At 35.5% G+C, this 14868-nt stretch overlaps 3 protein-coding genes across 5 annotated transcripts; 2 read left to right on the top strand and 1 right to left on the bottom strand.

Moving 5' to 3' along the window:
- Nucleotides 1-1942: 1942 nt before the first annotated feature.
- LOC107468139 (potassium channel KAT1) lies at nt 1943-5021 on the top strand. The gene is made up of 10 exons (XM_016087381.3): nt 1943-2264; nt 2367-2738; nt 2822-2879; nt 2954-3271; nt 3353-3592; nt 3669-3767; nt 3848-3880; nt 3965-4150; nt 4225-4744; nt 4872-5021. The coding sequence occupies exons 1-10, from the start codon at nt 2086-2088 to the stop codon at nt 5003-5005; spliced, it is 2139 nt and encodes a 712-aa protein (XP_015942867.1). The 5' UTR covers nt 1943-2085; the 3' UTR covers nt 5006-5021.
- A 28-nt stretch (nt 5022-5049) lies between these two features.
- LOC107468140 (mannosyl-oligosaccharide 1,2-alpha-mannosidase MNS3) lies at nt 5050-9223 on the bottom strand. Its single transcript, XM_016087382.3, has 6 exons — nt 8920-9223; nt 7462-8420; nt 7062-7323; nt 6065-6262; nt 5757-5905; nt 5050-5660 (listed from the first exon to the last, which is right to left on the bottom strand). Exons 1-6 carry the CDS (start codon nt 8995-8997, stop codon nt 5411-5413), a joined length of 1896 nt encoding a protein of 631 aa, XP_015942868.1. The 5' UTR covers nt 8998-9223; the 3' UTR covers nt 5050-5410.
- Nucleotides 9224-9365: 142 nt separating this feature from the next.
- Nucleotides 9366-12805, top strand: LOC107468176 (putative pentatricopeptide repeat-containing protein At1g12700, mitochondrial). 3 transcript variants are annotated; one of them, XM_021132845.2, is made up of 4 exons: nt 9366-9766; nt 9927-9980; nt 10769-11034; nt 11461-12805. In XM_021132845.2, the coding sequence occupies exons 3-4, from the start codon at nt 10977-10979 to the stop codon at nt 12768-12770; spliced, it is 1368 nt and encodes a 455-aa protein (XP_020988504.1). In that variant the 5' UTR covers nt 9366-9766; nt 9927-9980; nt 10769-10976; the 3' UTR covers nt 12771-12805. The 3 variants fall into 3 exon arrangements, with proteins under 3 accessions (XP_020988504.1, XP_015942914.1, XP_015942913.1); XM_016087428.3 differs by having other exon boundaries at nt 10864-12805; XM_016087427.3 differs by having other exon boundaries at nt 10769-12805.
- The last annotated feature ends 2063 nt before the right edge of the window (nt 12806-14868 follow it).

The following is a 14868-nucleotide window of genomic DNA, read 5'->3' as shown; positions in this document are numbered from 1 at the left end:
TTACCTAGCATATCCCTTAAAAAAAAACAACATTAGCAAGGGGCCGGGTTGGCAGGTGATATATTTCACTGCTTAATTATTATAAGAATTATAACTTTGCTTATAAGAATTTTTAACAAAACCCAAATAATTATATTTTATTTGTCCGTGTAATGTTAACATCGTTTGAACACTATATCTTTTGCATAATGTTGTGATATTCACGAGGATCATGATTCATAGGGTAACCCTACGTGGCTACGTCCTTACCAAACTAGAAACAAACCATGATCAAGAGTTCCACACGGTTTTCCTTATTAACCACAAAATGAATTGCAAGAATTTGGTAATTAATTAATCTGATGAATTATTCAAGAAGATGAAAGCAGTGAGCACGTGATGATCATGGACAATTGTAACTGTGTGTTCTTCATCTATCTATCTGGATACCATGCATTCCACGATAGGTAGTGGGGCAACTCTTGCAACTTATTGCTGCTACCATGGACAACCCTCAACTTGCATGTTTCATGTTTCTACTAACCTCACCTCTTAATTATATAAACTTTGATCCATAAACTTCATTTCTATATATTATTAATGGTGTTGCATGATTATTGACACTACTACGATGCTACTACTTCTTTTACTGTCGACTCTGTCTTATGATATTATTAATAACAAGGACAAAAAGAAAAAGGTATCCCCACTACCACCTAATTTTTCCAAAGAAAGAAATATGCATTTTAATATTCTATTCAATTTAACTCTTTATTGAAATTAAAATTGTGTCAGATAATACATTTTATTGTGTATTTATTGTGTTATGAGAAGGCAGTTATAATTCTCTGTAGTAGCATAAGGGATAAATAAAAGATAAAAGATTAGGTAGAGTTTAAGTGATTGTTTGGACGCCATTATTTTGATAAAAAATAATCTTTTTTCAATGAAAAAAAGATTTTTTTTTTATATTTTAGCGTGTTTAGCAAATTTTTAATAGTAAAGGTAAAAGATGTTAGAAAAATAAAAAAAAACATCTTTTTTGAGAAGCTGTCATTTACATCTTTTTTTTAAAAGATTTTTTTTCTTTGAAAAAAAAAAGATGTTTTTCATGTAATAAATAAATAAAAAATACTTTTATATTGTTATATTCAAATATAATTGATAAATAAAAATATCTTTTTACATGAGATACCCAAACATAAAATTACTTTTACTTTTTCATAAAATCTTTTAAAAAAAGATAACTCGCAAAAAGATCTTTTCTTATAAACTCACCCAAACAAATCTTAAGATTTCTGATTTGCTACAATTAAGTGACAAGTAAGTGTTGCTCTGAGCCCTGAGCTTGAGGCTAGCGGAGGAAACTTGGAACATGGACCACAGAGTATAGAGGTAAGAAAAATCATATGATATACTATATAGTTTTATGAGTAACAAAGATTGCAATGAGCATCTTTTATTATTTAAATTAGTTGGTAATTGTGGAGGAAATTAGATGCAGTGCAGGATTTTGAGCTTTATAAGAAAGTAAAAAAAATTCTGTTTTGTATGGTATCCCCCCAAAGCAAGTGGGGTTCAGTTCTTGCATCCATTATCTCTTGGAAAAGATTCTTGTAAGATACTCATACGCACGGGACCATTGTATTTATATACTACTACTACTCACATATCAGACTATGTCTTTCACATGCTCATTTATTGGATGAGAAGAACAACTAACAACAACTGACTTAATAACTAACCACTGCATTACAAGGTGGCTTATAGATAACATATCACTTGAATGTTTATTGGTCCACGTGTCAAACACCTCTTCAACTCCAAACTTTACAGTAACCATTTGCAATATCCCGTGCTTCACTAATCACTACACATGTTACTATTTCATATGCAGCTAGAAACATCATTTGCAGCTTCTTTAAATTTGTAGAAAACCCTCTTTGTCTGCCACTTGCAACATCTTCTAATTACCCTACAACGTTTTTACCTTGTTTGGTTTGCATTATCATAAGTCATAGAGTCAACAAAGGGCAGGGTGAGTATAAATATGTGGGCATATAACCAAAAGGTTTCATTCAAGACTCAATCAATTGCTTGACAAACATGTCGCTTTCCTGTGCCAAGAACTTCTTCCAGAGGTTCTGGATGGATGAATTCCAAATGCCAAGTCTCTCACACAGCAGCTTCTTGAACAATGACCTCTTACCATCTCTTGGAGCAAGAATAAACCAGGAAACTCGCCTTCGAAAATACATAGTTTCGCCTTTCAACCCACGTTATAGGTACCGGTACCAGTACCTTATGTCTTCCATTCCAATCCAATCCAATCGAATTCGAGAGTAAAGCTTAGCTTGATGTATGTTGTTATGTATGTGTTATGGCAGGGCTTGGGAGATGTTACTGGTTGTTCTAGTGGTTTACTCAGCCTGGATTTGTCCCTTTGAGTTCGCTTTTCTGACTTACAAGCAAGACACGCTATTCATCATAGATAACATAGTGAATGGCTTCTTCGCAGTTGACATCATCCTCACATTCTTCGTGGCATACTTAGACAGCCACTCATATCTTCTGGTTGATGATCCAAAGAAAATTGCAATCAGGTACATATCTACCTGGTTTGCCTTTGATGTATGCTCCACAGCACCCTTCCAGCCAATCACCCTCCTCTTCACAAACCACAGCAGTGAGATTGGTTTCAAAGTCCTTAACATGCTTCGATTATGGAGGCTCAGACGAGTCAGCTCTCTTTTTGCCAGGTTCACCTCTCTAGTCTCTACCACACCAACTACTTCTACTTGCATCTCATACTTCCTTCCACCTCATTCTTTTTTGCTTTCAGACTCGAAAAGGACATTCGCTTCAACTACTTCTGGACAAGGTGCACAAAGCTTATTGCTGTAAGCCATTCATCCATCCTTGATCTCTACCTTCTTTCACTTCAACAAACTCAATTCATTTCACACTATTTCAGGTAACATTGTTTGCAGTCCATTGTGCCGGCTGCTTCAACTATCTGATTGCAGATAAGTACCCGGATTCAAAGAGAACCTGGATTGGCGCCACGTACCCGGATTTCAAAGAAGAAAGCCTCTGGGACAGATATGTGACTGCAATGTACTGGTCCATTGTCACTCTTACAACCACCGGCTATGGAGATTTGCATGCAGAGAACACCAGAGAGATGCTGTTTGATATCTTCTACATGCTCTTCAACTTGGGTTTAACATCATACATCATTGGAAACATGACCAACCTAGTTGTTCACTGGACCAGCCGCACCAGAAACTTTGTATGCTTCTCTTCTCCACTAATATTCTTCTTCTTCTTTTCATTCAGTTCTAGTCAATCAATTCTGGTTTGAATGGCACAGAGAGATACAGTGAGAGCAGCCACTGAATTCGCTTCCAGAAACCATCTTCCACCACGGATACAGGATCAGATGTTGTCACACATATGCTTGAAGTTCAAGACAGAAGCATTGAAGCAGCAAGAAACTCTGAATGATCTGCCAAGGGCGATTCGTTCAAGCATTGCACACCATCTGTTCTTTCCAGTTGTGCAAAGGGTCTACCTCTTCAAAGGAGTCTCCCATGACTTCCTTTTCCAACTGGTAACATGATAATAATAATTTCTTCTTCAGCTTTGTCACACAACAGTATCAAACTCCTTAAATAAATAAATAACAGGTTTCAGAAATGGAAGCCGAGTATTTCCCACCCGGGGAAGATGTGGTACTGCAAACCGAGTCGTCTACAGACTTGTACGTTCTGGTTTCAGGGGCAGTGGTGAGTTACATAAAGAATCGATGAAGCTATGAGTGCACGCATGTCAGAGAATGCTTACTGAGGCTTTTCTATTGTTGCAGGATCTTGTTCAATACGTGGATGGCCAAGAACAAGTATGTCATGCTATTCAAACATTAGTGTTTCATTTGTTTCCCCCCAATCAAATTAGAACTGAACATGAATTGTTATCGTTTCAGCTCTTTAGAAAAGTATTTGCAGTAGATACGTTTGGTGAGATTGGTGCGTTATATCATGTACCTCAGCCTTTCACAGTTCGGACCACAGAGCTTTCTCAAATTCTAAGACTCAACAGAACATCACTCACCAATGTTTTGCATGCAAATCCCAGAGATGCGCAGATCATAACAGATAACCTCTTCATGGTAATTACAATTCAGTTATGGCATTTGGCATATCTCTCTCCCTGCTATTACAACGTTCAATCATTGCTTGACAGAGGTCAAAGGGGCATCAAGAGCCAGGCTTGGAATATCCGAGTGCGGATCCTAGATTGTTTCTTCAGAAACTGCTTCACGGAGGCAACAAAAGAGGCAGATTTTCCCGCACATGTACGGATTCTGAGGCCAATTTGCAGGATGATCAGCATTCAATCAGTGCTGAAGATGGAAAAAGAGATGATCAAGACATGGTTGAAATTCTGCTTGAGAGAGACGCAAATGCAAATACCCCAAAAGTTCCAGTGCAACAGCTCAAAAGCAAGAGCATCTCTGACCAAATAGTGACTTGTGAAAAGGAGATGAAATCTTCAGGAGAATATAGAATACAGGTTGTGGAGCCAGAAATACTTAACCTTGATAGGAATGACTCAACCATGAACAAAAGAAAAGATGCTTCTGGGTTCATGAAGAAGAGAGTCACAATCCACTTGCTAAGCGGGTGCAAAACTAACCCACAGGGACAGTACGGAAAGTTGATCATCCTTCCTGAATCATTGGAAGAGCTGCTCAACATTGCTGGTAAGTATATTTAATTATCAACCTATTATACCTGCCTTCTGCTTTTCAGTTTCTTTTGTTACATTCATAAATCAGTAAAGAAATATTCTCAATACAACGTTATAACTATTAACTTGGAAAACTGCAGGTGAAAAATTTGGAGGCTTGAAACCTACAAAAGTAATTAATGAAAAGAATGCAGAGATAGACGACACAAACGTCATTAGAGATGGGGATCATCTCTTCTTTCTTTGTAGTGATAGTGAAAATTTGACATTATGATATTAGCAGTGCACAAGCAATGGTAGGTTGTACCTTTAGAAAGCTAATGTAATGTCATAATCAAATTGGAAAAAATGATACAATTCAATTACAACATAGGCTCTTTGTTTATGATGGTGGAAACAAAACTTTACAATCTCATTAATAATTTAAGATAGGGGTAGTTACTAGTCCAAGAAAACCAAGTCATATAATCAAGTGACTGTCCCTGTAATGTGTTTGCCAATGTACTTCACGATTTAATCAAACAGTATTTCGCAGTAATCAATGCCTTTACAACCAGAAGTGCTCTCGCTCAGCCAAAAGAGATGCCTGGGTAGCCTTAAACGAATCATCTCACTTTTGCGTTGCCGCAGTCTGGATTTCTGAAAGCTCTGCCTAATGAATGCTATTGACAAATAAAACTTAACTCTTCAACTTGATCGGTATAGGATGCGCCTCCGTGTTAAAGACGAACTTATCCAGTGGAATGAGAGAGCTGTCCGCAAAAAGCAAGTATAAGTACTTGAGTGTTTCTCCTAGAAAGAAAGTCTCCATTTTGTCTCTTTTATGCGGAGGAATACTAGTTACGTCATCCAGAGAACAATAACCACCAGTATCGACCTTTGTGTATTTCTCAAAAGCTTCAAAGATTTGCCAACCCCATTCGCGGTATCTGTAAGACAAAATATATATTTAAGAAAATTATTATTACCGCAACAAAAGAAAATATAAATCAACCTTAGATATAAGAGAAGGAGGGGGATCATACTTTGGATCTTCAGTAATGCGGTATAAAACAAACAATGACTCCACAGTCTCAGGTCTCAAGAGATTATGACGATCAGCAGGTTTTATTATAATGTCATTCACGTATTCTGAGCTCTTATTCCCTCCATCAAGATCTTGTTCAGAATACTCCTATATAAAACAGATGCTACATGTCAAGTCTCCATTCTTGCTATATAATAATGCAAGAAAACAAATAATAGCATATACGGCCCCACGGAGCAGAGCAGAATTTACTTTTGAACGGTTTACCAAATAAACAATTCAAAGTGCCACAATAGTCTCACAAACCTCAGTATGAAAGTAAGCAATTTCAGGAGCCAGACCAGTAGAAGTTACTGCATACATCTCAAAGCATGTTTTAGCCAGATCTTCTGCAAGCTTCATATTCTCCAGATCTTCAAAGTTAAGCATGTTGTTTTTCATTGCTTGTTCTCTTGTGAGGCCTTTGGTGGCACCCAGTGCAAGAGTACCAGATAAGAAACACACCTGGATTGGTTGCATTAATTTACATAAACGTTATTAGGACAATGTCAACACATACACTCATTTACAACTGGTTAAAATGCTTGGCTGAAAGACATTTTCAAGAGCATTAAAGTCATATAATAACCTATCTTATGGCTCTTAAGCAATACTGCTAATGTAAATGCTGATATCTTGGACCAATCACAATATCGCACAGTTCAGCCAATCACGGTTGTGACCATCTAATTTCCTAGAATTCTTATGTAACACTACTACATAGGCTCATTTTTCTTTATTCAAATTCATTCTACAATTATGAAATCATCATCTGACAGATGTGAAAACATGAATGCCTATACGGAAGTACTTGAAACAAATACTGTTCCTTGTACATAAAACAAACTCGGCAGAAATTTAAGTTGTTTGTGGAACAAATTTTACCAAGGACACAAAAAAGCATATCTTAGCATGAAGCAGGCATTTAACATACTGTGTATGCTAGATAAAGGCAAAGTGCAAGGGCATTGACTGTCTAATTTTGTTTGATAACTTAGAGTACCACAGGATGGGCATATCATAACTCCAGAGGGGGAGAAATGAATTTGACACCTCAAGTCCACCAATTACAAATCAATAACATTTAATAACAAGCCAATCCATATTTCATCAGTGTCATCTAAATAGCTGGTTCATTGCCTGACATTTAGCCCAATAACTCAACAAATTGGCACTGTTTCTACTGAATGGAATTTTCAAGCAGCTAACTTGCTAAAAAGATTTCATGCAATGCCAAGATTCATAATTAGGAGGTACAGCATACCAGATGATCCATTTTTGGGCTGAAATCACCATTTAATCCATACGGCAATTCGCCAATAAAAACTAATCCATTTGGAATTGTTTTCCGAACAAGAAGATGTCTAACGCCGTTCATTGCTTCCTTATACATATCATATAGATACGATGTATTACTATCTCTGCTAGCTCCACTCTGAAGCCAAACTTTAAGTAAGTACTCATAGTAACTGTCACCACGGGATCCCAATCTGTAATTTTCTCCACTGAATTGACCAGAATGAGGGCTGCATTTACATATGAGAAATATAATAAGAAAATGCATGACAACATACTAACAAGAGAATTTTAAAGATTTATCAAAAATGACCTCAAGTTAAAACTAATGGCTGAATACTCCAATTAAATCATACGAGATTCCTTACCTAATGTAGATGGGAACTAGTCCTTCAGTCTTTGAAAGAGTCTTTATGTGATCCATGACTTTCATTGCCGCCAAACTATATTTCTGATCACCAGATACAGAACTGAGATAATTAAACTCAAGCTGTAAAGTGGAAACTTCTGCTGTGCTACTCAATCCACCAGGAGCTGCATGGCCTGATGAGTCATGCAAAATAACATCACTAAATGGAATTGCTGTTGGACTGGCTGTAAAAGCAGATAGCAGACGGTCAGCCAAATTCTTAGCAGTTTCTAGATAAACAGCAGGTTTAGGTCCTGCATGAGTTATGTTCATTCCCTTTTCCCCACCACTTAGATGGTATGCACTTAATAGGCCACCCAGAACCCGTATTGTGGTTTCAAATAAATTTACTTGGCCCTTTTTGCTAATTCTATCAGAAAGGTTTTCTTCAATCCAGGTTCCTGCTTCAGCAACAACTTCATCAATGCCCATTATCATAGCTGTATCAAGAGCATCCACTACTGTAGCACCTAATCCCCCTAATCCATCAGTTCCATGGTGGCTCAGTGGCATAAGTTCATCGTGACCCATTGCATATTTTTTGTAGCCAGACCAAGCATGAATAAAAGCATCTTTGACCTTTTGTTTCCTGGTAATCCACATTGATCTGGCATCTCGATTTTCAGTTGCATGACCAATACCATTATTAGTCCCTTTAGCATCAGGTGGTAACCGAGGAGGAAGCCTTGGAGCCCGTCTCCATAACTTCTTCAATCTACCAGCACCATTAGTAATACTGATACCTTCACTGTTTCTATTTCCTATTGTTTGATCCTTAGAAACTACGTCACCAGGACTTGTATGTGTCAGCATAAGATATGCTACACCAAAGATCAGTAACAGAAGCAAAAACTTTCCAGTACTACAGCTAAAACAATCCCGCTTTCGGTTACTGGTGAGAAAGCTCTGAGTAATGACCTGGAAAATCAAAACACGATAAATAAGTGTGCTTTTCTTTTTCCTTTTTTTTTTTCACATTTTAGTAAAAGACAGGTAAGAATAACTAGTTTTTCCTCTCTCGATACCTTTTATGTCTCAAGACCAAAATTCCTCATATACAGAACATCAGTGCAGTGATCAAGATACAACTAAATTCTCCACTATCTTACTAACACAGGTAAGAATAACCAGTTTTTCTTATTGGAACAGTTTGACTCTCTATCCACCAACCAACGCAAGGATTCCTATCACTCAAGGCCCTAATTACAACAGATAGCATCATATTTCAGAAAAAAAAATGGTTCCCAAAAAATAAAAAAGACTTAGCTTTGATCTGAAATCAAGTTTCCCATCTACCCAGAAACAAGATTGGAACAAATCTACAGTCTGATGATGCAATCAATAAACAATTAAAATTGGGGGTTGACTTGGACATAAAATGGATTGAATTGAGAGCTGAGAGGAAAAAAGGGAATACCTTTGAGAAAGAGCGGTGGCGAAACTTGGCGTTATCGTAGTCAACATCTTTCTTGGAGTAGGGTAGAGAGTTGGACATGCTGGTGCTACTAGATCACAATATAGCAATCAATTGGATCCGAATTTCGAAATGCAGAAATTAAGAGAGAAGAGAAGTGAGCAAACTGCAATAGACAAAGTCAGGTTGGAATTGGATTGCGTAGGATTAAGTTATTCATCGCTGAAGCAGCGCACAGCAACAGAGACAGAGAGATAGAGCTGTTGTTTTAGTTGCGGCAAAATTGATAGTTGCAATCACTCGTTCACTGTTTCAACTTTCAACTTTCAACTAAACCAAGAGTGATTAAATGGGAGAAAAAATGGTTAGATCCAAGGTTATGAAAACCGATTCGAACCGAAGGGAAGAACGGTTCGGACAGACGTTGAAACCGGAAATTTGAAAAACCGACGTTGGACCGTCGAACCGGCCGGAAACCGGTTTGGATGCTGGGATGCCCTAGCCAAATACCCAACCCAGCAACCTTAGCTCCACATAACGGCAAACGCGAACCCATCCCTCCCATCACCGTCGAGCTCCTCCTTCCTCTCACTGTCATCGATCTCACTGCCTCACCTCCTACCAGCTCCCGCCGCCGTCGCTGAAACGAGCTTCGAAGCCACCGTCGTTATCGTGCAGCTCTGTTCCACCATCGTGCAGCTACTGTTTCAGCTTTGAAAGCACCGTCGCGCAGCTCTGTTTCATCGTCGCCGGCGCTATCTCTGTTCCACCTGTCATCCCTTTGGTCGTGGACTTGTCCCCCTCTTGCTTAGGATCTGCTCTGCTTTGTTCTAGGGCTTCTAGCTTCTAGGTATTTTTTTTAATAATAATTGTTGAAGAATTGTTGTTAGTTAATCTGTGAGCTTGTTATGGGTTGAATAATTGTTGAATAAGTGTTAATTAATCTGTGAATCTTGCTGTTTTTACTGTGAATTACTCCATTGTTAATGATTCTGATAATTCATCTGCAGAAATTGATGGGGTCTTCAGGCTTGAATCCTTTGAAACTAAGTGTTGCACGTGAGGTATGCCTGTTTTGTGTCTTCTTCGTTGCTGTGCTCTGTTGACCGTTGTGCTGTGTTTTTGTGTTCAATTAAAAATTTTCTTTGAGAACTTAGCTTTGCCATGCTTGATAAATTGTGCCAATTATGCATTTCTTGAAATTGGTATGCCTCTGTAGATTCTAAATAGTGTGTTTCATGTTTCTGATTTTGATAATTTGAGTAGTTTATGAAGCATAGTTCACTGTTATTGCAAATGATTTGGGACTGCTTTTGAGGAGTGTATGAAGCAGATTACTTGCTGTGTTTGGAGTTGTGTATTAATTAAATTGGTTAATTTGTTATTTGAGCCATGTTACAGATTGTTGTTAAATAAAGTTTAAAGCTTCAATATCCATTTAGTTGGCAATGTTAATATAATATTAATAATAATACTAATCACAAAGTGGAGAGGGATTGTAGAATTTGTCACATAGGTTTGGAGAGTGATAGTTCTGAGTCTGGTGTTTCAATTGAACTGGGTTGTGCTTGTAAAGTTGATTTTGTTGCTGCTCACAAAGTATGTGCTGAGACATGGTTTAAGATTAAGGAGAATTTGAGTATAAATCCCATCTTTACTTTATTCTGTTTAACTGCAAAATTTGGTTTTTGATATTTTTTAATGCTGAATTTGATTGATTCTGTGGAAATTTTAGACACCCTTTTGTTTATGATTCATGGAATTGAGAATTGGATTGTTTGGTACTGCTCTATATGTATACTTGTTCTATGTCTTGGTGCTGAGTTTGACAAATATTCTCAATTACTTACAGCTATGGTTTCCTTCTTGAACGGGATTTTATTTTTCCAAAAGAAATCATAAGAGAATTAGGGTTGTGAATTGTTTAACTGAGTGATGAGTGTAAAGGTGAATGTGAAGATTGAAGTGGACTCAGCGGTGGATGTCAAGCTATGCTCACAAGACTCGAATGAATTTCATACCCTTGCGGCGAGCGTAGCTGCTGTGCTCACTCATCATTGATGTTGCGTTCATCAACAACAGCTTCTCTGCGCTTCTTTCGGCACCAATCTCAATTTGGTACTCTTTCTCATCCCAAACCCTTCCTTTTTCCCATTAATCTCTCTTATACCACTGATATTGATGCCATCAAAGACAGATCCCATCTCCTATATTCTATTAGGAATCTCCAAAACCTTGATTCTGCTTTGCATCTCTTTCACAAGATGGTTTCCGTAAACCCTTTGCCATCTGTGAAGGACTTTAATTTATTGTTTAGCTCTATTGTTAAGATGAAGCATTACACAGCTGCCATTTCGTTAGTCAAACACTTTTTCTCCTTAGGACTCAAATCTAATATCTGTACACTCAATATTGTTGTCAATTGTCTGTGCCGTTTGAATCACACTCCCTTTGCCTTCTCTGTGGTGGGGATGATGTTCAAAATCAGTTTGGAGCCCAATGTGGTCACATTTACCACCATTGTTAATGGTCTTTGTATTGAAGGCAATGTGGATTATGCTATTTGGATTGTTGACCACATGAATAACATGGGATATCAACCCGACGCCCACACGATTGGAACAATTATAAATGGATTGTGCAAGATGGGCAACACCCCTGCTGCCATTGCCATTCTAAGGAAGACGGAAACAAGAAACTGCAAACCAAGTGTTGATGTTGCGGGTTATAACGCAATTGTGGATAGTCTTTGCAAGGATGGGCTGGTATCTGAGGCTTTGAGTCTATTCTCCGAAATGACAACGAAAGGTGTACAACCCAGTACTATCACTTACAATTGCTTGATTCAAGGGCTGTGTACTTTCAGCAGATGGCAGGAGGCTGCATCTTTACTGAGCGAGAGAAAGCAAAAGGGAATTATGCCGGATACACATACTTTTACTATTTTAATGGATGCTCTTTGTAAAGAGGGAAAGATTTCAAGTGCTAGAGCCATACTTGGTCAAATGGTTCGATCAGGAGAGGAGCCTAACGTTGTCACCTATCACTCAATGATTGCTGGTTATTGTTTCCAAAATCAAATGGAGGAGGCCATGAAAGTATTTGATTTGATGGTTCACAAGGGATGCCTACCAAACGTCAACACTTATGCCTCATTAATCCATGGGTGGTGCAAGATCAAAAGGATTAATAAGGCTATCTATCTCTTGGATGAAATGATCAATAAAGGTTTAAAGCTGGATGTTGTGACTTGGAATACTCTTATCCATGGATTTTGCAAAGTGGGTAAACCATTAGCTGCTAAAGAATTGTTTTTTACAATGCACAAATTTGGTCAATATCCTAATCTATCGAGCTGTGCCACTATATTGGATGGCCTATTCAAATGTCACTTGTCTTCTGATGCAATATCATTATTTCGAGAAATTGAGAAGAATAATTTGGATCTTAATATTGAAATTTACAATGTGGTGCTCGATGGGATGTGCCGTGCTGGAAAACTGAGTGATGCGTGTGAACTCTTCTCTTGTCTTCCAACAAAAGGCTTGAAACCTGATCTATATACTTATACAATAATGATCCAAGGTCTATGTAGGGAAGGACTTCTGATTGATGCTGAAGAGTTGCTGATGAATATGGAAGAGCATGGCTGCTTGCCAGATAGCTGCACATATAATGTCTTCATCCAAGGATTACTACGACAAAATGCTGCTCTCAAGTCAATAAAATATTTTCAGATTATGAAAGATAAAGGTTTTGCAGCAAACGCTACAACCGTGGAGTTGCTTGTAGATTACCTCTCTACACACAAAGGAGAGAATGTTTTTCAAGAATTTGTGCAGAAAATTGTTTGAATATATCAATAAAACCTCTTAGTTCTATATTTGAATTGAGGATTTGATGTTTGTGCAGAAACTGAGATTTCCATGCTGCTTTTTGTTTTCAAATTGGCCACAGAGCAAAATTTTCCTTCTTGAGAAGGTTATGCATTACTTTACTCTAGTCATCTGCTTCGTTTTAAGCTCCATTCATATAGAATTTTATGGAACAAGTTAAAACTTATGATATAAGAATATTTGTATTTAATATAGTATTTGTTAATATATTTTTAAATTTAGATTAAATAATTCTATTAGAAGATATTATGTTAAATAATTTAAAATTACTTTATATTTTAACAGAAAGTATTTTCATTTAATAACATTAAAAACCAAAACCATAGAAAATATTACAAGAAAATAAATATGTATTTTATAAGGAGTAAAAACTTATTTAAACTTTTAAAAAAATTTAGTTATTAAAGTTAAGGATAATAGGCCATTTGATTCATTTTTAACCAAAAAATTCTTAATAAGTTCCGGTATCCTCAAATTTTATGCAGATAAACCTTTTTAAATTTGTGTATTATATGTTAAATTTTGATGGCTAAACTATATAATTCGATCAAAGTCCCCAAATCAAAAGTTGCATCGATTTGATCAACCAGACATCGAACTACCGAATCCAAAGTGATGAACAAAGAAAATAATAAGTAACTATATTTTTTTAATATTTATTTATAAATCCAGAGAATTAAAGGGTTAGACTTGACTATTCAATTGCTACAAAAAGTAATTCGATGTCAACTACTAATAAGGTTGGTGGTGCAAAAAGTTTACAAATGTTAGAATCAATTTATATATAATTGGGGATTAGCCATAAACCTTCCTGTATTAATATTACTGTTGCTGAAAACGATTTATTGCAAATATTTTTTTTATTTCACATTGTGTTCGAATCTATCACGAAATCTTTAACTTCTAGAAATTGATCAAAAATATGAAATGCATGTATTTCAACCAAAACCAAATATATATTAATAAAAATGTATCTTAGATGAATTCAAGTTCAATGTATAATAAACATTATGATATTCTAGATATTGATGGTCTTGTCTTTTATATTGAGCGGGAATAACTATATACTATAATATATTTCGTTAATCTATGGATGGTGGTGTGGTGCAAGATCAAAAGGATAAATAAGGCTGTTTATATCTTGGATGAAATGATCAATAAAGAATTAATCAAAAGGAGATAATGCTTTTCAAGATAAAATTGAGGATTTGATGTTTGTGTAGAAAGTTAAATCTTCGTTCATCCTCTCGCCTTGTTTTATTTTTTATCAACAATGTTTTACTATTAATTTTTCGCGTAAAGTAATTACTAATTTTACATTATGGATTATTTATTTAGGGAAAAATAAAATGGTATCTACTATCTAGTATCTACACAACAAAAAATCAACCATTAGTCACACAAAAAAATCAACTATAGATTTATATATAAATATATATATTATTGTTTAATTTATTTTTAATATATATTTTATATCCATAATTAATTTAATAACATATATAGCATATGTTTACTTAGAAAAATAAATACTAATTATTATGATAATAATTATTTATTATAATTTAATTTTTTAAATTTTATCAACGTATAATACAGTATACAGGACCAAATATATAACTAAGTACATAAAGTATATCAAAGTGTTTATATTTAAACTAAATTTGTCAATTTCTTTTTATTTTTCAATCATTATAAATTCATAATTATAGAATTGTTTAAAATCTAACAATATTTTTTGATTTGATTCTATGATACCACTTATTTTATTATGTAATATATTTTAACAATGAGATAGAATATTAAAAATAGACTTATTTTAATAAAACTTATATATATTACTTATCTAATAAATAATGTGAAATTAGTTTAACTGTTTTATACTTTAGTTAAAAAATAATTTTGTATTATAAAATATAAAATTAATAAAATAATATGAAATCATTTATAGTTGACTTTTATTTAATAAAATCATTATAATTTAAAATAACTAATTTGGCCTTCTAATTATAAACATAAGAAATATTGTCTATAATTATAATATGAAAAATATGCATAA

Source organism: Arachis duranensis, chromosome 10 (genome assembly GCF_000817695.3).
Source record: "Arachis duranensis cultivar V14167 chromosome 10, aradu.V14167.gnm2.J7QH, whole genome shotgun sequence".
Taxonomy (NCBI): domain Eukaryota; kingdom Viridiplantae; phylum Streptophyta; class Magnoliopsida; order Fabales; family Fabaceae; genus Arachis; species Arachis duranensis.
Note: the sequence above shows the minus strand (reverse complement) of the source record. Positions and strands in the feature narration are given on the sequence as shown.